General features: G+C 37.9%; 2 protein-coding genes and 1 long non-coding RNA gene across 8 annotated transcripts in view; 1 reads left to right on the plus strand and 2 right to left on the minus strand.

The window, feature by feature from the left end:
• The window catches only part of ap1s3a (adaptor related protein complex 1 subunit sigma 3a), a 33,592-nt gene extending 32,659 nt beyond the window's left edge, over positions 1-933 (minus strand). Inside the window, exon 1 of the mRNA XM_069896721.1 lies at positions 806-933. The gene's annotated coding sequence lies outside the window, so the exon portion shown is untranslated. The remainder of the gene's footprint in view (positions 1-805) is intronic.
• Positions 928-23,148, plus strand: part of LOC138742401 (uncharacterized) — a 55,163-nt gene continuing 32,942 nt past the window's right edge. For 2 of the 5 annotated variants that reach the window (XR_011344142.1, XR_011344141.1), the window contains exons 1-5: positions 928-1,051; positions 8,259-8,384; positions 12,021-12,114; positions 12,304-12,368; positions 14,631-14,708. This is a non-coding gene — a long non-coding RNA (uncharacterized lncRNA). The remainder of the gene's footprint in view (positions 1,052-8,258; positions 8,385-12,020; positions 12,115-12,303; positions 12,369-14,630; positions 14,709-23,148) is intronic. The other 3 variants (XR_011344138.1, XR_011344139.1, XR_011344140.1) reach the window with 3 other exon arrangements.
• The window catches only part of wdfy1 (WD repeat and FYVE domain containing 1), a 48,519-nt gene continuing 45,062 nt past the window's right edge, over positions 19,692-23,148 (minus strand). For both annotated transcript variants that reach the window (XM_069896720.1, XM_069896719.1), the window contains one exon: positions 19,692-21,893. In XM_069896720.1, coding sequence (XP_069752821.1) covers positions 21,881-21,893 — 13 coding nt within the window. In that variant the 3' untranslated portion in view covers positions 19,692-21,880. The remainder of the gene's footprint in view (positions 21,894-23,148) is intronic.

Genomic DNA, 23,148 nt, shown 5'->3' on the forward strand with positions numbered 1-23,148 from the left:
CTCAAGCCTGCCACTTCAATGCAATATTTATGGATGTCCACTCAGAGGCAAAAAGAATGTACAACTAACTCAAATTATGTGGATGTTCAGTGATCCAAGTGTGAAAGATTTTAACTTATTTAAATAATCATTGATTACTTTTGAAGGAGTCAATAACTCGTGTGCAATTAATCTTGCTGTGTATCTGAAAGAATGCTTCTTCAAATTTCAAGCTTAGTTTACACATAAAATAACATTTCCTGCAGGTTTTCAATTTTTTGTTTCAGCTTTCTAGGTGTTGTTTTTTTTAAAAAAGTCGTTGAGTCATGGTTATCCAGAGTAAATACAAAATGCAAAGACAGCTTTGAACTTTTTCTCCATTATTACTTTTGAAGACATTAGCACACATTATAAATCCCATATGCACTCTTATCTTGAGGAAGAAAAAAACTGCTTCAAATAAATTCAGGGATGGATGTGCCTTTAACGACAACAATGTTACCAAACCTGATTAGTTGGGTGTCAGGTGGAGGGTGCTGGAGTACTGGCTGTACAATTAATTTTAATCCTCGTACCTCGAGTCATTAATAGTATATCTACTATTGTTTCCCACTATTTTATTACAATATCTTAATCACTAATAATGAAACAGTGCTTTGCCTCTGTTACAAAAGAACTCTCCCTTCACGGTAAACTGGGTGTGTGAACTTATTTTTACACCTGCACAAGCAGGTAACACAACTAAAAACGTCACACTGTTGTAACCTTCTGCTTAGATATTTGGAAGATTCTCAAGCAAAAAAAAAAATCACTTAAAAATACTTACCATTCTGCCTTAGGGTGAAAGATGCAATATGTGAAGCTCTGTCAAAATCTGAATACAAAACATTTCCTGTGAAGCTGCTCTCAGGAACCCATGGTGGTTATCCCAGCATTCTTTGAGTTTCAAGCTCCTCCCAGCCTATAGATTAACAAGCAGGGTGGGAGAACCCTTTCCTACCTTTTTCTTGCTTTGTTATCTTATGCTTTGGACATTTTTATCCTGGTCCTTTGGAACTTATGTGTTTTACAGGTAGGAATGAGAATTGTTTGTGTGGTAAACTTTTGAATTTTGTTTTTGTTGATAAGTAGTTTATACTGACTTAGACTGGGCAACCTAAAAGTAAATTATTTTGCATTTAGTGTGCCATTGTAAATGATATTGTTGTTGAATACCTCTTGTGAGCTAAATAATGTTTAGTTTCTCTATTTCAATTTTTAACAATAATTAAAGAATTTTTTTAACCTGTTACTGGAACATTATCAAAGCTGAACAGCTAAAAAAAATCCTCATTCATAACTATTCTAAAATGATGACAGTCACTTTTAAAGTTTGGTCAAGGAAATTTGTGTCAAAAGAAAATTGAAAATACTAACTAAATAAATCGTGAATTCTGAAAATAGTATTTTCCACTGACAAATTTACAAGCAGTAAAGCAGCATTCAAGTGATCAGCTGAATGCTAAAGAAATACTTGGAAGTTAAACTTTTTTTTTCAGGATTTAAAACCCAGTAACAACATGAAAGAACCATGCCTTCAAAACTTATTTTTGGACGACTGTTCCTGATTTACTTATCAAACATGTCTGTACCAGAGTGCACTTTGTAGTGTTGGCAATTACCCAAGTGTTTCATCATCAAGGGGAATATCTGAACAGAATTGGCTATGCTCCAACAAAGCTGAAATGATTTAAACTACATTGTTGAGAGCAGATTACAATGCTTTGTAATTAGGAATATTTCATTTACTGTTAACTGCACATGACAGGCTCCAGATGGTTTGGTATGCTCTACCAATTGTTTAGATCTCTGTGTTCTTGAAATTATTCTTTAGGGCTCCCATGAGAAAGTCTACTTGTGAAATAGCATACCTAAAGTCTCATCTCTTTACTCAACTTTACCATATTTTTAACAATTCAGATTAAACATTGACACTATCAAACTGGCACCAAGGATCAACTATTTCCAAAGATGGAGATATGACCAAAGGTTGCAGAATCAAATGTCTCATTTAAATAGTGCCTAAATTTAAAAATAACAAGTGAATTCTCTGGCTGATCCTTGCACAATGAACCAAACTACCTTGTCCTGTCAATGACACTTACAGAATAAAAACTCATATAGAGTGAACCTTGTTCAAGACTGAAAGATAGCTTTGTACACTGGTTTACCCAGTTTAGTACATTTTGACATCTGTATTAATGGCTGAGCATGGCAGTAAAACTCTGATCCGCTACCCATAGTTTGGAATCTGGTTCAGCATAGCCCCGTTTCCTGAACTCCTTTAAACTCTCTGGCACATCAATTCCCACCTTCCCATTAAACCCTTCAGTTTCATTAGAAATCTTTTTATACAATAGTTTAATATGTAGTGATAGAGATTTACAGCATGGAAACAGGCCCTACATCCATGCTGACTAGTGTGAGAAGCAGAGGTGCCTTCACAGATTTCACTCGAGACAAAAATTGAGAACAAAGAACATTTATTATACTATTACAACAATGCAAAGTTGGGTGCTTCCCCTTACCCTGGGAATACACACTGATACTGGGGCTTACCCAACTTTTTATACATTTCATTTCAGTACAGAGGTACCTTCCCCCTTAACATTCTTCTGCCTCCTGGATTGGTTTAGCATTAGGTAATTCCGCCCACGTGTATTCTAACTTCTTATCAGTTTATGTGTCTTCCTGCAAATTTGTTTACCAGGAAATATCATGTCTTTGTTCTTTACTCATTAATCAAGCCCCAAGACTTGCTAAATCTATCTACTTACTATCCTGTTTTGAAGACCCCTATTTTGTACTTGTTTAAACCTTCCTCACATTCCATGATCCCTTCACCCTGATTTAACCCATCATACTTCATTCTTAATTAGCACTTACTTGACTCCCCACATTCCAGTATCCCTTACACCAGGATGGCTACCTAACCTAGTCTCTGTTTATGGAGTCATAGAGATTGTTTACAATATCTTAATAGTTATTAATCGTAAAAAGACAGGGACTCATTGAATGCCTCCTCCTACAGGCCCATTTCATTATTGATCGTAGATTATAAAATCACAGCAAAAGTATTGGCCAATAGATTGGCTCAATATTTACTGGTTAAATCCAGATCAAGATGGATTTGTACAAAAGAGACAATCAGCAGAAAATGTATCTTGATTACTCAATATAGCAAATTTGGCACAGTCGGGGTGGATCCAGGCACGGCTGTAGCTCTTGACGTGGAGAAGGCCTTTGACAGAATGGAGAGGGACTTTTTATCAAAATACTGGACAGATTTGGATTGGGTCAACTATTTATTAATTGGGTACAGGCGCTCTATCATAAACCCCAAGCTAAAATTATTACGAATGGGCAAATATCTCCAGTGTTCCTTTTGGGAAGGTCCAGTAGGCAGGGATCCCCACTGTCTCCAGCATTGTCTATTGAATCACTGGCAGAAACCATTAGATATAAGGGGATTCAGGAGGAACATAAAATCAATTTATTTTCTGCTGATGTGTTAGTATATATGACTGACCTGGAGGTTGGGTGGGGGTGGTCATTGGCCAGGTTGAGGACCACACTGGAGGACTATGTCAAGACCTCTGGTTATAAAATAAATTTGTTTACCAGGAAATATCATGTCTTTGTTCTTTACTCATTAATCAAGCCCCAAGACTTGCTAAATCTATCTACTTACTATCCTGTTTTGAAGACCCCTATTTTGTACTTGTTTAAACCTTCCTCACATTCCATGATCCCTTCACCCTGATTTAACCCATCATACTTCATTCTTAATTAGCACTTACTTGACTCCCCACATTCCAGTATCCAATTATGCCCTTGGCAAAGGGGATTACAGACAATACCAACAAGGGAGTCAATTTAAGTGGCTGCAAGAAGGTATTAAATATTTGGAGATTAAAGTGGATAAGGATTTACACAAGTTATATAAATTCAATTATCTCCCTTTCCTGTGGAAGATTGAGGAGGACCTTGGTAGATGGAGGACCCTACCCATAACTTGTATTTAAATGAAAGTGATGCCAAGACTACAATATCTATTTCAGTCCTTGCCCATTCCATTGACCCTGTTCTAGTGAAATGGTAAGGTGGCTAGAATCTCCATGGAAAAGTTTACTTGGGATTATAAATGGGGAGGTCTGAAGTTGCCAGATTTTAATAAATATTATTGGGTGGCCCAGTCAAGGTTTATCACTTCACAATTTGAGGGAGGTGGTACCCCCCTCCCCCCCCCCCCACTTTCCTGGCAATAAATTGGATTATACACAGTAGGAGAAAACATAGCAGCAGAGTTTATATATAAAAATGGGCATCCAATTGATATTGGGGAAAATGGATATTTTAAAATGGATATTAAAATATGTAATTCAGACATGGCAAACAATGTTTTGGACTAAAGGTGGGGATATCTCCTAAAATGCCCTTGACCCAGAACAAATTAATACGCATGACTGGATAATAAGATCCTGCGCACCTGGTGCCAGAAGGGATCAGGTATAGCGAGGATTGTTATGAGCAAGGGCTGGTCATCATTTGAAATGCTGAGGGATAAATATGATTTGCCTGATTAAAAAATTCTTCTGCTGTCTTCAGCTAAGATCTTTCTTGAGGGATAATTTGGAACTGTCTATGGCCCTACCCGTGTTTAGTGACATGAGATTCTAATTAGAAAGGGGAATACGTTTATCTTCCCTTTGAAGTTTTTTGACTTTAACAATGTTTTGTTCTTTGTATTGTTTAATTTATATATATATATTTTGTATTAGAATATGGGAGAGAGGAGTAGGGGATAAAATAGACAGTTTATGGAGACATTAACTATTGTTGGGGGAAAAAAATGTATTGTTTATTTAGATTTATACAAATCTTTGAAAATCAAAAATTGGCATGGACAAGTTGGGCCAAAGGGCCTCCTTTGCTTTGTGACTTCTCCTCATTCAGCTTGTGATCAGCTAGCACCTTGTGTGCAATATCCACCTGCTGCTGGAGACTAGGATGATTGACAGACTACAATGAAGCAACTTGACCTTCTGATCAAGAAACAAGATCCTACTAAATGAGTAGATTTCTGCACTTACTGATCACAAAGGGTGTCATCCAGAATCAGCTCATGATTCTCCAGTACAATTGTTCACAATCTGTCCATCGAGTTTGCTCCATAAATCCACCCTGAGCTAAGCTGTTCTCACATCTAGTTCCAAGTTGTGGCCTTCTATCCATATCCCTTGATACCTATCAATCTCCCCCTTAAATTCTCCTAATGATTCAGCCTCCACTGCTGTATGTAGCAACGAATTCCACAAATCCATAACCCTCTGGCTAAAGAAATTTCTCCTCATTTCTGTTTTAAATGGATACCTTCTAATTCTAAGACTTGGCCTGGATTCACCCACAAAGACAAACATTCAGATCTACTCTGTCCAATCCTTTCAGCATTCGCAATGTTTCTATGACATCCCCTCTCATTCTTCTATAGTCCAATGAATACAGTCCAAGAGCCAATAAATGTTCCTCATATGTTAGCCCTTGCATTCCAGGAATCATCCTGGTAAATCTTCTCTGAACTCTCTCCAACATTAGTACATCCCTTCTAAGATGAGGGGCCCAAAACTGCACACAGTATTCAAAATTAGGTCTCACCAGTGCCCCATTGAGCCTCATCTACACCTCTTTACTCTTATACATTATTCCTCTTGAAATGAACGCCAACATAGCATTCGCTTTCTTTACTGCCAATCCATCCTGGTGATTAACCTGCTCAAGGACCCCGAAGTCCCTTTGCACTTCGGATTTTTGAATTACCTCCCCAAAAATAATAATCTGCCTGTTTATTTCCTCTTCCGAAATGTACAACTGTTCATTTCTCAACATTGTCTCTCATCTGCCATTTCTTTGCCCACTCTCCTAAACTATCCAAGTCACTCTGCAACCTTTCAGTTCAACACTTCTTATTCCACTACCTATCTTGGTGTCATCTGCAAACTTTAATATAAAACCATTTAATCCATAATCTAAATCATCAATATACATTGTAAAAAGGGCAGCCCCCACATTTACCCCTGTGGAACATGACTAGTAACTGGCAACCAATCTGAACAGGATCCCTTTATTCCCACTCTTTACTTTCTGCCTATCAGCCAATGCTCCACCCAATCTAATATCTTTCCTTTAATTCCATAGGCTCTCATCTTGTGCGGCACCTTATCGAAGGCCTTTTGAAAATCCAAATGCACAACATCCACAAGCCTTTCTTTTGACAATCCTATTTGAGATTTCCTCAAAAAATTTCATTAGGTTAATCAGACAGGATCTTCGCTTCATGAAACCTTGCAGACTTGGACCTATCATGCCCTGCACGTTAAGGTATTTCATAACCTTGTCCTTGAGGATCAACTCCAATAAGTTTCCAAGTACCAACATCAGACTAATAGGCCTATAATTTCCCTTTTTTCTCCCTCCGTCCTCTCTTAAACAGCAGGACTACATTTGCGGCCTTCCAATCCTCTGAAACTTTGTCAGTCTATTGATTTCTGGAAAATAAATTCCAATGCCTCCACAATCTCCAAAGCCACCTCATTTGGTCCGGGAGACTTATCTAGCTTTAGTCCATTCAGCTTACTAAACACTATCTCTCTAGTAATCCTAACTGTACCTAATTCTATTCCCTGAGACCTCTGACTATCAGTATATTGCTATGGTCTTTCTCAGTGAAGAGTGATGCAAAATATCCATTTAGTTCCTCTGCCATCTTTGTTCCCCATTATAATTTCTCCAGCATCATTTTCAATTGGTCCTATATCTACCCATATCTCTTTTACTCTTCATATATTTTAAAAAAAGTACAGTATCCCTTTGAATGTTATTTGCCCATTTCCTTTCATAATTCATCTTTTTTATTCCTAATTACTTGCTGTCTCTTTCTGTAAGTTTTTAAAGTTTCCCAGTCCACTGTTTTCTCACTAATTATTGCTTCCTTGCATGCCCTCCCTTTTGCTTTTATTTTAGCCTTAACCTCTCCTGTTAGCCACATTTGTGCTATTTTTCCATACATAATTCTGCTCTCCCATCCCTCTATCTCACTTACTTTTCCAGTCAACTTGGGCCAGTTCCCTTTCCATACCACAGTAATTTCCTTCATTCCACTGAAATATTGACACACCTGATATCAACTTCTCCTTTTAAAATTTGAAACAGAATTCAAGTCAAATTATGATCACTACTTCCTAAGTGTTCCATTACCTTTAATTCCCTAATCATCTCAGGTTCATTACACAGCACCCAATCCAAAACTACTGATCGCCTGGTGGGCTTATCAAAAAGCGATCCTGCAGACATTCTACAAACTCTCTCTCATGAGATCCAGTACATTCTTGGCTTTCTCAATTGCCTTTCATGTTAAAATCCCCCATAATTATGGTGACATTTTTATTCTATTTCCAGCTGTAATTCATAGTCCACCTCCCAGCTGCTATTTGGGGCCTGTGTATAACTGCCAATAGGGTCCTTTTAACCTTGCTATTTCTTAACTCAACCCATAAGGACTCACTTCTTCTGACTCAATCTCTTTATTGCTTACGATCAGGGCCACACCACCCCCTCTACCTACTGGCCTATCTTTCCTATACACTGAGTACCCTTGGACATTCAGCTCCCAATCACATCCATCATTAAGACATGTCTTGGTGATGGCCACAATGTCGTATCTTTCAATCTGTAGCTGTACAAGGTCATCTACTTTACTCCTAAATCTCTGTGCCTTTCAGTACAGTACCCTTAGACCAGTATCTTACTGATTTTGCCATATTTCTATTGTGCAGCAAACTATCCAGTCTTTTCATCTGCCTGTCCTTTTTGTTTTCTTTTCTTTACTGTACTTTATTTTCGATTTTTTTTCTATTTTCCTCTCTCTTTCCCCTAACACCCTGTTTCCTTTCTACCCTGATCTCTGCACTCACATTCTGATTCCCACCTCCCTGCCAAACCAGTTTAAACCCTCCCCAACTGTTCTAGCAAACCCGCCTGCCAGGATATTGATCTCCCTCCAGTGCAGGTACAATCTTTGGATTCTGCTTTTATGGTAGTTTTCATGTGTACGCGTGTGATAGTACAGACCTATCACCAATGTATATAGTTACAGTATCTAGAGTGTAATGACTGTGCTTACAGCAATTGGCTGAGAGCTTAGCCACGCCTACTGTCTGGGCCTTAAAGGGTTGTGTCCCTAGCCAGGTCGGATCATTCCGGACTGGTCGGCCACCTGTGAAGAGCTCCTGTCTTTTGCTAATAAAAGCCTTGGTTTGGATCAACAAGTCTTTGGTTCTTTCGACGAGCTCTACAGCGTGTGAAGAGAGGTAAGAAAGATCATATGGCAAAATGCTGGTGATATCCATTCTTCAGGAGGCTCTGTAAGGCAGGGAATTGAAAGTAACAAGAATAGGTGAGAGAGCATGAGTGAGGGCTTGTATGTAGAAAATGTTAAAATACAATGATCAGATCCAGTGTGAAATATGGTTTTTCCACCATTAATTATTTCATTGGTTGTGCCTCACCATGTATCTTGTATTGGTTAATTAATGAAATGATTAGCAATTAACCTTAACAATGAGTCTTTAGACATTTTTAACACCTGTCCTCCTCCTAGTAAAGTTTGTCTACAAAATCTTAAAAGGAAGGTGGTTTGGTACTACCTAATTTTAGATTTTACTCTTGGGCAGCTAATATTAGATGTATAATTTTTTTGTATTCATTAGAAAGGCAGAAGTGAAGCTTCAAATTGGATTAATTTAGAAATTAATTTGATTGGATTAATTTAGAAATTAAAAAAATTTATTTCAATACTTGGAGCATCATTACCTTTTCAATTTAGAAAATCTTTTGGATATCATGGATTTTTACTCGCTAGCCATATATTATTTAATTCTTTCTTCTTCCCTTCTGTGCAAGACTCAGCTTTTAGTGAATGGTTTAAATTGGGTATCAAGATTTTTTTTTATTGATAATAATAATAATAATAATAACTTTGCTTCATTTGAACAACTATCTTCTAAATTCAAATGATTCAAGCACTTCTTTAGATAACTACTTTAGATAAAAGAAACTTAAGAAAGAAATTAGAAAAGCTAAAAGAAGATACGAGGTGGCTATAGCAAGCAGGTGAAATGGAAAGATGCTGTCCCTCCTACTCGTACTCAATGGCTAACTGATATGATGGTGTTTAACTTTGGAAAAAAATTCTACCAACGTAATGGGTTTGAATTTTTTTTAATTTATGGGGATCTTTTATTAATTATTTTTATAATTTATAAGATTACTCTGATGTTGTTCTGTGATTTTTAGTCTTCTCTATATGGTAGTGAATTATATCAACTACCAGCAACTTTGGAAGGGAAGGGAGTAGATTTTGTAGAATAATAATTTTTTTGGTATTTTTCAATGAACCATTTTATATTTGTTTAAGTGAGTAATATATTTTTTGTCTTTAGTCTGTTAAAGTACTCTTTATGTATAGATTTTTTTCTACATCTAATTACTGCACCTGTAGATTCCTTTATATGTGCTTACTTTAATGGCTTTTACTTGTTTATCATTATTATTATTGAAACTTAATAAAAATATTAAGAAGAGATTTTTGACACCTGATTAACTGCAAACTTTTTATTGGCTTCGAGTGTGAGGTTCCTGGTTCCTGCTTATGGTTAACCCAGCTCTGTGTGTTCCTGCAGTGCACATGCAGCACTTGGATACTGCTCCATTTGATATCTTGCTCCTCTCTCAAGTCACTATTGAGTTCAGGGTAGTTTTGGGTTGTCAGATAAGTTGTTGGATACCTATCATATGGTTAGCAAATCTAGCATGACCTCATTCATTGGATTGACTACCCGAAATGCTCGCAACAAATTTATTTGTCAACTTTAATTGTTCTCAAATATCTCTGCTCATCAGAGGCATTGAGTAAGAATTGAAAACTGATTTAGCAGCATGTTGTCAAAAGGCCACTGTGGGCAGGGCCTTGGAATTCTTCATTTACCGATTCACTTCTTTTGATGTGTTTCACTTCATAAGAGGGGAGCAGCAGCCGAGCATTGAATTGCTTTCAAAGTTCAGGGCCGCCAGATCAATAGTTAGAGCAGCCAGAACAATGGTGTGGAGAACAGTCAAAACTCAAGCCAGGTTATGTATATCCAGCCCATTTAAATTCTTTTGATTAGTCCTAGTTGCTGAGGGCATAATGCTAACCAGCTGCCAAGGTCTCGACTTTTGACTGAACATACAAAGAGGAAAGTTTTTTTCTGTAGAGATCAGAGATCTTTAAGACCGGTGTCACTCTGCATGAAAGATGATGAAAGCTTTGTTATCCAGCACTTCAACTAATATTCTCCAGTAACCAGCATTTACCTGGGTTGAAATGGGGACACCACTGAAGGAATATCCTGGCTTTCATTGGAGCAATGCTGTGGAAGCATTATCATGGGAACACTCAGCTTGATAACAGGCCATAACAATCTTTTCTCTTGCTCTTTGGATATTGTTGATTGGCAATCTATTGATGATTACTATTTAATTTTCTTATTCTATCACCTTAAATATGTTTTAACAAAATCTATAATACTACTCCCCTAGTGAGCCGATGCTCTTTATTCTCCCAGACACAGATGGAGAGCAAAGGTTGGACAGTGCAGAAAAGGCTACATAAAAATATACATTTTAATCTATCCTCACTCTCTAGATTCCACCACTCCTTTGCACATTAGAATATGCCAGCTGGTAAAACTAGAGCACAGGAATGTTGCAGAAAGTTATTTCAGTAAATGGATCTGCAACTCATCAATTCGTGTGTTGCGGTTAGTGCAGATGGTTCTCCACAGCAGGACTCTATTGCTTCTGAGCTTCCTAGCGTAATTCTTTCTGTACTACATTGTAAACATCTCATGGTTTGGGCAGGGTACTGTGATTTTTGCAGGGTCTCTACAAAAAAGCCTCCCTATTAGAATGTCCCATATGTCCAATGCCTGTCTTCTCTACTGAGAGATGAGTTGTGAATTTTGATCAGGGGCATTTTGCTGGTGCCCACTTTCCTTCGGCTCCTCTTGCTCCTCTGGCTTCATCTCATGTCCCTCCCCCCCCCCCCAGATTTAGTTTGGAAGGGGAGCCTCCTTGCTCCTTTTCCTCTGGCTGCCTTCAATTGGCAGGATCTTCCAGTGCATAACACACAGCACATGATTCTCAAAATGCAGGAAAAAACAATGCTGGAAGAATTCAGCAGGTTGAGCAGCATCTGTGAGGCAAAATGTGTCAGTGAATGTTTTGGGTCAAGACTCTGCTTCCTGGCTGATAGGGAAGAGGAAATATTGGTGTATATATAGCAGTATGAGGGAGGTGGGTAGGTGATAGATGGAACCAGATGAGGAGGGTTTGATGGATAGATTGAACCAAGGAGGGGATTGGGATAGCCTAACAAAGCAAGAAGAAACCTAGTGTATACATGCATGCATGAGTCACAGACTATAATGGTTACCTGAAATTGGAAAATTTGGTCTTTGTACCATTGGGATGTAAACTAACCAAATGCAATGTAAGATGTTGTTCTTCCAATGTGTTGGGCCTATTTGCAGTAATGGGGAAGGAAGCCAAGGATGGACAGGTCAGTGTGAGAGATGGACAGAGTTAAAATTGTAATTGGAAGCTCGACAGACTGGCAGGTGCTCTGCAAAACGATCATCAAGTGTAGACATGCCAAAATGAGGGCCTACTGCGAACACCAAATAATAAACAAGGTTAAAGAAGGTGCAGGTGAATCTCTGCTTTACCTGGAACAGCTGCTTGGGTTCCTAGATGGTGGTGATGGACAAGTTGAAGATTTGGATTTTCACATCTCTCTCATGTGAAAAACCCACCTCTCATTCCCTTGTACTGTTTTACTCTTTCCCCTCTCTTTTTGATGCAGAGTTTTGATCCAAAGTGTCAATTTTTACTTTTTGCCTCTACAGATGCAGATTGACCTGCTGAGTTTTTTTGTACCGGATTCCAGCATCTGCAATCTCTTTATACCTTTGAAGCAAAATTCAAGAGCAACCCCTTCATGTGAGTTTAACCACATTCTATTGACTTTGGGAAAAGTGTCAGCATAACATAGAGACCATTCTGAAGCAGCCCAGTCAGGTTTCCTGATGTCAGCACAGCATTCCATTAATGTCAGTAAAGCAATAAACAAGCTTGAGTTGATCTTAGTTGTTCAGAGACTTTCAAATTTTTTGTTTTTTTTTCTTCCAGGTATTCAAGAACCTGACTTTAATCCAGTTGACTGAACAAACTCTACATCTCAAATACCCTGAAAAGTACATAACGGTCATTTGCTTTTAGGCTATGGCGTTTTTAAGTGCATACAATCTGAAAATGTTCAGTATTATTACGTCTTTAGATTAGTGTTGCCAATATCTCCCTTCTAAAAACTTGTACACTGTATAATTTTTTTTATAAACATTTTCAAAAAATATTTAAAAATTGAGAAATCAGAAACTGGTTTAACGTGAATAACTTCCTCTGTCAGATCGACCATCGTGATAATGAGAGAATTTGGGGTTTTTTTGCTTTATTATTTAGCAATCTAATGATAATGAGAGAATTTGGGTTTTTTTTTGCTTTATTATTTAGCAGTCTGTGCCCAGTTAAGTTTTTTTCCAACAACTTAATTTCCTTCTCTTACTGTCTTCTTTGGCTACAATTTCCTTTATTTTTTGGATTGGAGATCGTGTGCATGGTGCACTGAGGAAAGAAATCGAAGGGGAGGGGGTGGTCTTGTCTCTCATCATATAATTCCAATATCTTTTTTTATATCCTTATAAGTTGCCTGCTTCGGTGAAGAAACTACATCCAGGAAGTCATTTTAAATGTCAAAGCATAATAAGGATCAAAGTTTATTTTTTTACTCACATACCACTTTAAGTAATCCCTATGCCATCTGTGCTCTGTGATTAGTAAGGGATTGCTTAAGGTGGTATGTGACAGGGAAAGGAAGTTTGAGAATCATTGCCTCGACCCAATTGTTACTGAAATATTTTGCTTGAGAGAAATTGTCATTGGCCCATTTCCTTTGGCATTATCAATCCGTGCACATAACAAGTTAATTAGGTATGATTAAAACAGTGGTTTTCAAACTTTTTCTTTCAAACCACATCCACCTTAAGCAATCCTTTACTAATCACAGAGTACCTATGGCATAGGAATTACTTAGAAGTATGCAAATGGAAAGAAAAAGGTTGAGAACCACTGAGAATAAAGAGTGTATATACACGATGTTAAATGTGCAGGGGAAACTCAGCTGGTCATGCAGCATCCATAGTAAGTAAAGGGTAACTAACGTTTTGGGTCTGCGTCCTCTGTCAAGGTATGAGCAAAATCTGGCAGGTGTCTGAATAAAAAGTTTGGAAGGGGGAGAGGCGAGGAGGGAGGAAGGGTCAGGGAAGTGCACAGGCCAATGGGTAAGAGATCATGGGTAGATACATATTGGTGGGAGGGTAGAAGAAGAAATAAAATGAGAGGGTATGATAAAATTGTACAAATCATTGATGAGGCCAAATTTGGAGTATATTGTGCAGTCTTGGTCACCTAACTACAGGAAAGATATCAGAAAGATTTAAACAGTGCAGAGACGATTTACTAGGATGTTGCCCAGACTTCAGGAACTGAGTTACAGGAAAAGGTTAAACAGATTAGGACTTTATTCTCTGGAGTATAGATGAGGGGAAATTTGATAGGTATTTAAAATTATGAGGGGGATAGACAGAGGAACTGTAGGTAGGCTTTTTCCACTGAGGGTAGATGAGGTACAAACCAGAAGACATGGATCAAGAGTGAAAGGGGAAAAGTTTAGGGGGAGCATGAGGGGGAAACTTCTTCACACAGAGTGGTGGGAGCGTGGAAGGAGTTGCCAGCTGAAGTGGTGAATGCAGGCTCAAACTTTAACATTTGAGAAGATTTTGGATGGGTACGTGGATTGGAGGGTCATGGTCAGGGTGCAGGTCAGTGGGACTAGATAGAATAATAATTTGGCAGACTAGAAGGGCCTGTTTTTGAGCTGTATGGTTCTATGATAGGGTGGAGTAAGGAGCTGTGAAATGAGGCAGAAGAATAGGTAGGGAGAGACTCAGAGGAAGGGTTTAACAGAAATTAGAGGTCCATGTACTGTTTGGAGAGTCTCCAAACAGCATATTAGGTGTTGTTCCTCCAATTTGTGGGTAGCCTCGGTTTGGCAGTGCATGAGGCCATGGATGGACATGTCAGACTGGGAATGGTGAGTGGATTTAAAATGGTTGGCTATGGAAGGTCTATTATTGCAGCAGTAGAGTGAAAATGCATAACCAAATGATCTCCCAGTTTGCGTCCAATCTCTCCAATGTAGAGGTGGAGGGTTCCATCTCATTTCTTTTCCGACGCATGTCCTTGTGTTCATCATAGAGGGAAGCTCTTCATTCAGAAAATAGGAATAGTCTTCTGATCTTTGAATAATGTCAATAACAAGTTGTTATTTCATTTGCAACAAAAGAGTCCCAAATTGAAAGTCTCTTCTCACAATTCCATTTTTATTTACTAATCCACAGATATAACAGAATCATGTTTCGTACAAGTTTTCATCCTCTGCCTTGAAAATCCATGACTTGGACTTAAAATGGCATGAGGTAGGTCACCCTCTACAACCATCAACACTCCCAAAAGCTGCATATTTAACCTGACAACAGTTTCCTTTGCTAAGAGTTAATTTTGGCAGAGCATTTTACTTTCAGGATTATCCATAATTAATTTCTATCTCTAAATCATCTGGTTGGCAATACAAATCCCACTTAACCAATGTTATTTTCCTGGATCCTTCCTTTGTGTATACACGATGGACTTTGCACTCCCCTGTTATGTATCTATTGGGTTGCAGTATTAGAATATTATCTTAGTTAAATAGTCAAGTAAAATTTGCAATGGTATAACAAATAAATTGGCATGAAAAAGCATCAGATAAGAATTTTATACTTCTCATCTGTTATTCCCAGATCAAAAGATTATCCCTAAAATTAGTTGCTTGGAGACTATGGAACTATGCCACACAAGACCAAGGTATTGGCTCATGTGCCTATGCCTGGATACCCAACATGGAAACTCCATTCACTCTCAGGATTTAAAGGTCATTATCTAACCTGTGTTCCAAGGGAACATTCTTGAGAGGAACACACTGTTATGTACAATGGATAGCGGATGTAATAGACATTGTATATGCCTCCAGTGAAATCAATTAGCAATAAAGCCAGCAGTGGAATGGAAATAATGAGTGGAAAAAGTGGAAAACAACTGTAATTATAGCCCAAGTAACTAGTTAGTATAAATATATAAACCTGATGCCTCTGAAAGTAGAAAATTCTCCAGAAGGTCTAGTTTACTGTGAAAGGGGCAAAGGAAACAGTAGAAATTCATCCTTTTAATAGTCCAAGGAACAAAATTATGTTAACTACATGAAAGATTCCTGCTGGTTTTTAATCTATATTCTTGCTATTGAGAATGCTTGTTGTGATGTCCATTAAAAGTCGGTGCACCTGACGCTGCTGCCTACTGAAGGGCAGTAACTTGAACAGGTGAATGTTACCAATCCTCTTTCCAACTTCCCCCAGCACAATGGAGTCAGCCTCATGCTCAGTAAGCATCATTCCTCTCTTCATCTCCCTCTAAACCATCCACTTGAGAGTTGTGCCATTCTTGAGCTAATGGTAAAATGATTAGTGCCCCCCCCCCCCAAGCAGAAATTTAGATGGGGATGAGGCAGCTTGTTCTTGCCCACATAATCATACTTTCGCTATGGCTTTTTTCACTAAATCCTACTTCATACTGTTTTGCACTCTAGAAGTTTCTTAACTTGTTCGAAGTAGTTTGAATTTCATTTTTACAGTCTCATTCTTCATGGGCCACCTAAAAAGCATGTGTTCTCATGGCTATTTTCACTGCCCTCTACGTCCACAATGAATAACTTCTCATCCTCCAAGATTTTGATTACACTTTAATTAATCACATTCAGTTTGCATCTCAATCCCAGATAGAACCACTTCCTAGTATTGCTCTCCCCTTGTTTCATAATGGTGGGGCTCCAGGAAGTGTGAATGAGCAGAAGAACATTGCGTTAGAAGTCCAGAGTTCCCGGAAAGATTCAATGCAGGTAGAGAGTATGGTAAAGGAGGAATGTGGTAGGCTTTCCTTCCTTAGCTGTGGCACAGAGTATGAGGAAGTTCACCAGGACATTGCCTGGATTGGAACACATTTATAAGAAGAAATTGGATAATCTAGCTTTGTTTTCCTTGGAGTGGAGAAGGTTGCAGGATGACCCAAGAGGGATACTAAAACAAGAGAGTATAGGTTTGAGGTGAAATGGAGATGTTTTTTGGGTTGGAATCTGGAAGCCACTGGAAGTAGGCATGGTGCAGCTTTTTAAACGATCAAGATAAGTTGTCTAAGGATTGAAAATATTAAGGAATTGGAGCGTTGAATGAACAGGATCATGGAGAGTCAGAGTACGTTGCAGCTATAGTGGTGTGGTCATATCTAAGCAGACTGCAGGGTGCCTACTCGGAAGATGGCATACAATTCTCAGTAACTCTCGCAGTGGTTTTCAAACTGCCCCCCTAAATTCACATTCCACTTTAAGTAATCCCTCCGCCATAGTGCTCTATGATTAGTAAGGGATTGCTTAAGATGGTATGTGAATGGGATGGGAAGGTAGAGAACCACTGCTCTAGGCCTAATTGTTACTGAAATATTTTGCTTGATAAAAACTGTCATTGCCCCATTTCCTTTGGAGTTATAAAACTGTGCACTTAATGAGTCAATTAGGTACAATTAAAACAGTGGTTTTCAAACTTTTTTCTTTCAACTCACATACCACCTGAAGCAATCCCTTACTAATCACAGAGCATTTATGGCACAGTGATTGCTTACGGTTGAATGTAAGTTGAGAGTGGGGGGGGGGGGGGGGGTGCAATTTTAAAACCACTGCTGTAAATGAAGGCCAATGTGCCATAAATCTTTGGTGACCACCCAATCTACCTGTGACTCCATTTTCAAGGTATTATGTATCTGCATTTCTAGATCTCTCTCTGCTATAATACTCCCCAGATCCCTATGTAAAGTCAGTTCTCCTGTTGGGGAATAACAATACCAAACAACTGAAACAAGTCAAGTTGCCTTTAATCAACTTAGGTCATGATCAGAGTGGCCAGATTACAATGCTGAGCATAAGCACATATGCTCTGTTCTCTGGAGCACCCACTCAAGGTATTTATCAGCCTGTACAGGCATTCTTCTGTTATCTTGTTAGAACTTTGCTTCCATATAAGGAGTGGTTTTTCTGGTTCAGTGTCAGCTTTGTTTGACAGAACCATCAATTTCTGCTACATCCTGTTAATTAAGATTATTACTTGGAGCAATCATACCAAGGGTCCTGAAAATCAACCTGGAAGTTCAGCCTGCAACCAACAAGTCATTTTTAAACCTTCATGACCATGTTTGCTTTACCTCTAAATAACCTTTTTAAAGTCAATGTGTGCATCCTTTTACAATATCACAATAACACTACTATAGATAGTTATTTTCATTCTTAAAATGTAGAACCTTCTGTAGAAACAGAACACCGTGGTTCCAGGTCTTAGACTATGGTTTATCTTAATCAACAGTTTAAACTACTTAGCCACACAACAGCCAGTCGCATTTCTATTTAAACAATCAAGTATCCATTATACACAAAATGCAGAATTCAAGCATACAACTTATCACCTACCATTCACAGGTTCTACCCATGTGAGACTTCCCAAAATACAATATCTTGTATTTCCCTGTATTAAATTCCATCAACCATTCCTTTTCCCACCTGATCAAGATCCTGCTATAATCTTTGGCAACTGTCTTCACTATATACACATCCTTCTCTTTGAAATTTCTTAACTTGTTCAAAGTAGTTTGAATTTCATTTTTAGTCTCATTCTTCACTGGCCACCTAAAAAGCATGTTTGCAAGGTTATTTTCACTGCCCTCTACCTCCACAATGAATGACTTCTCATCCTCCAAGATTTTGATTACACTTTGGTATCATCCACAAACTTGCTAATCATGTCATATGCATCTTCAACTGATATAGATGACAACAACAATGAGCCCAGTACCAAACCCTATGACACACCAATAGTCACAGGCTTCCAGACTGATAAACCTTTCATCATCTGCTTTCTTCCACAAAGCCAATTCTCCATTCATTTTGCTATTTCTCTTTGAATCCTATGTGATCTAATCTTCCAGAAGCTTGTCAAATGCTTTGCTGAAATCCACATACATGTCTGCACCTCTGCCCTCAGCAACCATTTTTGGTCACATCTTCAAATAACTCAGATTTGAGACATGACCTCACATTTACAAAATGGTGCTGACTATCCCTCATCAGTCCTTGTCAATCTAAGTGCGTGTATATCTTCTTCAACAGAAGACACTCTAGTAACTTGCCAACCACAGATGTTAGGCTCCCTGACTTGTAGTTCTCAGGTTTTTCCCTTTCTTGAATAGACACATTATCCAGACTTCTGGCATCTTACCCGTACATAATGGCAAGTCATAAACTGCAACTCTGCAATTTTCTCTCTACTTTTCTCCTGTGGCTCCACACAGAGGTCACCACCATCATTCCTAAGGTCCCATTTTTCTCTAGCTACCCTTCTAAGCTTATGTACTTATGCTATGGGATTATCCTTAATATTATCACCAGATTGAACTCCCATTTTGCCTGCCTTGTTTCCTTTAGCTTGCTAAAATTTCTCCAGGTATACATTTGCTGCTTGTAAATGTGTCCCATATCTCCATCTTGCTCTTGACGAGAACCTGAATGCCCCTCATCATCTATGTTTCTCTGTGCTTGCTGGTCCGACCCCTCACTCTAATAGGAATGCTTGTGTCTGAATCTTGTCAATACTTAAACACATTCCACTTTCATAACATCCTTCTTCCTTCAAACAACCTGTTCTAAATTAATCTGAGCTAGTTTTAGTCAGAGTTGGCCTTGTCCCAATTCTGAATTTTAACAAGTGGTACTGCTCAGTTTCTCTCCATATCTACTTAAAGCAAAGGCTCATCCACAAACACTTCATTGACTTTCCTTTTCCAATTTCCAAAGAATGGATGAAGCATTGGCCTCTCCCATCGAGAAACCCTCGATGCATTGCTGAGGAAACGTTTCTGAGCACATTTAACAAATTCCAACCATCTAACCTTTTGTACTATTGACTTTCCAAGTTGATATTTAGTATGTGCTTGTTGACTCCCAGAATGGTTTTTGATAAATTGAGATAATTCCAACTTTTCGTAAGCATTTTCAACTCTTTCCTCTGAAATGTGGCTTAAAATCCCATCCCAACCAAGCTGATGGTCAACTCTGGCTCAGTGCCAAACCCCTACCATTAAGTCAATGTTAAAAACTAACCTGTCTGGAACTCAGTTTATAAATAATTTGAATTCGTATGAAAACCCACATTTTAAAGAACACAAATTAAAGATGTCAGAAATATCTTCAGACAGAAAAATGATATATTCAGAGTAAAATCTGAATAAGTACCATTCAGAACAGAAAATAATCCATAACATTCATGTTTAAGAAGTTAGTTTATTTTATCTACAATTTTGATGTACAGTATAACAGCAGAAAATCAAAGTTCAATAGCATAAGCAAAGGGCAATTTCTATGTAAAACAACAAAGTATTGAGCAATGACTTTTTAATATTTAATTATCAAAATGCTTGTGGACCATTAAAATAGGCTGCTTAAAGTTGAATAAGCATTATTTCAAATTTCTTAAAGCATCCAAATTACAGTATTTGGTGTCAATATATACTTTTCCCCCAAAGAACTGTTGTTTGTTCTTGTATTATTTTGTAGCTTCTACTACTATTGTTTTCTAACAAACTTCCCTAGGAAGATAACTTTTAAATATTAAGTTAGTGCATTTTTTTGGCAAGGGAGAAGATGGGAAACTACTCAAGACCAAAAAGTCTCATCCATGCTCCAAGTCCCACCCTGTATGCAGTGAATACAAATTTTGACAAGACTAGAGAACTAGTCTCTCAAAATCATTAACTATTCGATTTCCCCATTTTCTTTGTCACCCAATATTATTTGAAATGGAAGACCAAACAAAAATTTTAGAGGGAGAATTGAATTTTAGTGGCCAGTGTTAAGCAGTGTTCTCTGGTCATCTGTCAACTTCACTTGTGCAAAGGTCAGGAAGGTGTTTCAACCATTGGGCAATAATCTTGTTTATGATGCTGGCAAACATGGGAGATGGAATCTGTACTGAAAATAAGAAAATATTCAAATCTATGTATAGTACAAATTATCCAATAGAGTAGAATGTTAACCGATTCACTGATAAACTTGCAGGTCAGGTCCACATATTTAAATGATCAGATGCTGTCCTTTACAAACATTAAAAAATTTATAGGTGAGTTTCAAGAATTTAACTACTTTAGTGCAGTTCTTTCTCTTATCATGTGTAGTTAATTACAATGTATTTGCATTTTTAGCTAATTTGCATCTTTTGAGCTTCTGTTCTTTGAAATTAATTAGAAAATAGTAGCAGGTTGTTTGACTGTATTTTAAATGTATACTTCAAAACCTGAAGTGTACATTAAGTTCTTGGTTGATTGGGGACAATTAACAGAAGCACTCCAGTACTTAAATTGAATCAGTTTAAAAAAGGAAATACTTTGTCCACATTCTTCTGTTCGCTACACATTACTTAGTGAAGAAATAAGTCATGTGGAGCCAGATTGAAGAGGCTGTTATAACAAACATCTGAAATTACAAAAGAAACTCACAGGTGCTATCAAAATTCCAACCAGATAACCCAAATCAAGTAGAATCTTTAGAAAATAAGCATGACTGCTACTTTAATCTTAACAAGCCAAATATAGCTGAAGAGGTAATAAGCTTGGTGGAAGTTTCTTAATTTCAAAATCTTCTCTGCAAAACGTACAAAGTTCAAAATTCATGAAAGTGCTAAAGGAACCAGCTGCTACAGCACATTGAAAAGAATGAATTCTTACAATATTAATTAATTACATACTTCTGTTAAAAAATAATGCCCTTAATTTGTAAGCATGAAAGAGAGACAGTGCTCTTGACTTATCAGCATGGGGGGGAAAAAAACTGGTTGGATTTTTTTCTTTCCCCCCCCACCCCCCAGTATAACCAAACATTTCTACTCTTAATATAAAATTGTAGCTTGAATTTCCTTTAAAGTGCCTCCTGATTATTCATGCCTGGTGACAAACTGCACAGGGCAGGAATAGTCTTGTACTAAATCGATATGGAAAATGATTGTACTGTAACCAGACCTAGACTCACCAATTTAAAATTTCAAAATTGCATTCTGACCAAGATTAATTATACATTTCATGTCTAAAATTATCTTCCACAGTTTTAATTCATTTTAGACATTTAAATTGGGTTAGGCTTTGCACAGAATAAATATAGAATATACCATATGTAACAAGAATACTATTTTACAATTCTTCAATCAGAAATATAGGTTTCAATTTCTATCTGTGGAGTTTTGTGGAGTGTGCTTATGGCTTTGGACCCAATATTTTATAAAGTGAATATCCAGACCTTTTGACAGAGTAGAGGTTTATCACCAGAACCTCCCATCGGCTGTTACCACACTCTTCTCCTTGGTAGAAGTAGACTAGGCTTCTTGAGCTGGGCAGGCAAAAAGTGTATTATTGGAGATTGGAAGTCAGCGGGAAGAAAAACCAGTTGCTAGGCTGCAGCCAATAATGGGTGTCATGTCCCAGATCTACAGAAAAGGTGAAGGAAATAGTTTTATTTTTGGCAGGGGGTGGGGGGAAGGAGAGAGAAAGAAGGAAAAGACATTTTTAAAAATGCATTATCTACTGAAATTTACAGGTTAGATTTAGTGATGTAATCCTCTTGCATAATAAGTGGTTTTCTTGGCTCTAGCAATTTTTTTGCAGGCCAGTCTAACTACAAAATATATTGGCATATTTGGAATTCTGCTGATTAGATGAGCAAAGGGAGTATAGTGAGTATAATCTTTTGGTTTAGGTAGTGAATGTGTGCAGATTAGAGTTAATCCACAAAAGGGACAAAATGGACAAAGCCTTCATAGAAAGCCAGTCCTTGAAGCACATCAACACTTCATCAGTGTAGCACATTCCCTGCCTGCCCTGCATTGAATGAGGAGCCAGAGTATGTCCTTCCAGAGATTCCAATGACTTTCTGTTATGTTAAACCACTGAATTTCAGTATTCACAGAAAGTCAAACTGAATCAAGAAACTCAGTCCCCAAATGCTGAACGTTCAAAGTAATAAAACAAATTGAATTTGTTCAATTCACCCGAAGCATTGTCCTTCAATGTATGCTTTTTTCAGGGTTGTTTTGCACTTCTAGCCACATTCTAAACTTTAAAGCAAGAATTAAGCCAATTTTGTTAATTTTGCCTACTTGCACAGAGATGCAAACCAAAGACCTGTTTATTAATGACAATTTTAATTCTCACCTATCAAATTCTTTGAGGCTGAAAGTTGTACCAGTGGAACCTTGCTATCCTGTATTCAAAACTGTTAAGGGAAGTTTCTCTAAGCTTTGTAAGTTGATACAAGTTGAACCTCCTATCTAGACTTTGTGGTCCAGCAACTCCCATGGTCCTGCACGTTTGAATCTGCTGCTGTTAGTACCAAGTCCTTACAGACAGCGCAGGACTTGAACCCCTGTCCCAATCACTGGGACTGTAAAGGATTTGCACTAACCGCTACTCTAACCATGCTTCCCCACAGTATTATTTCCTGTTTTAAGCTTTATTCTATCTTTAATATATTTACAGGACTAATTTCTATTTTCTGGCATTTTCTGTGGTCCAACAATGGCCAGGTTCCAAAGTTGCCAGATTAAAGAGGTACAACCTGTATTTCAATTCCCCCACTAATTTTCTTTACAGTTTTGCTGTTCATTTTCCAATCCTTAAATTGCATTGGCTTAACTGGCACAAGGTTGGATTGCCTACTTCCTGAAGCCTGAGTGCCATGTCTCA

This window comes from Narcine bancroftii, chromosome 9 (assembly GCF_036971445.1).
Source record: "Narcine bancroftii isolate sNarBan1 chromosome 9, sNarBan1.hap1, whole genome shotgun sequence".
NCBI classification, from domain to species: domain Eukaryota; kingdom Metazoa; phylum Chordata; class Chondrichthyes; order Torpediniformes; family Narcinidae; genus Narcine; species Narcine bancroftii.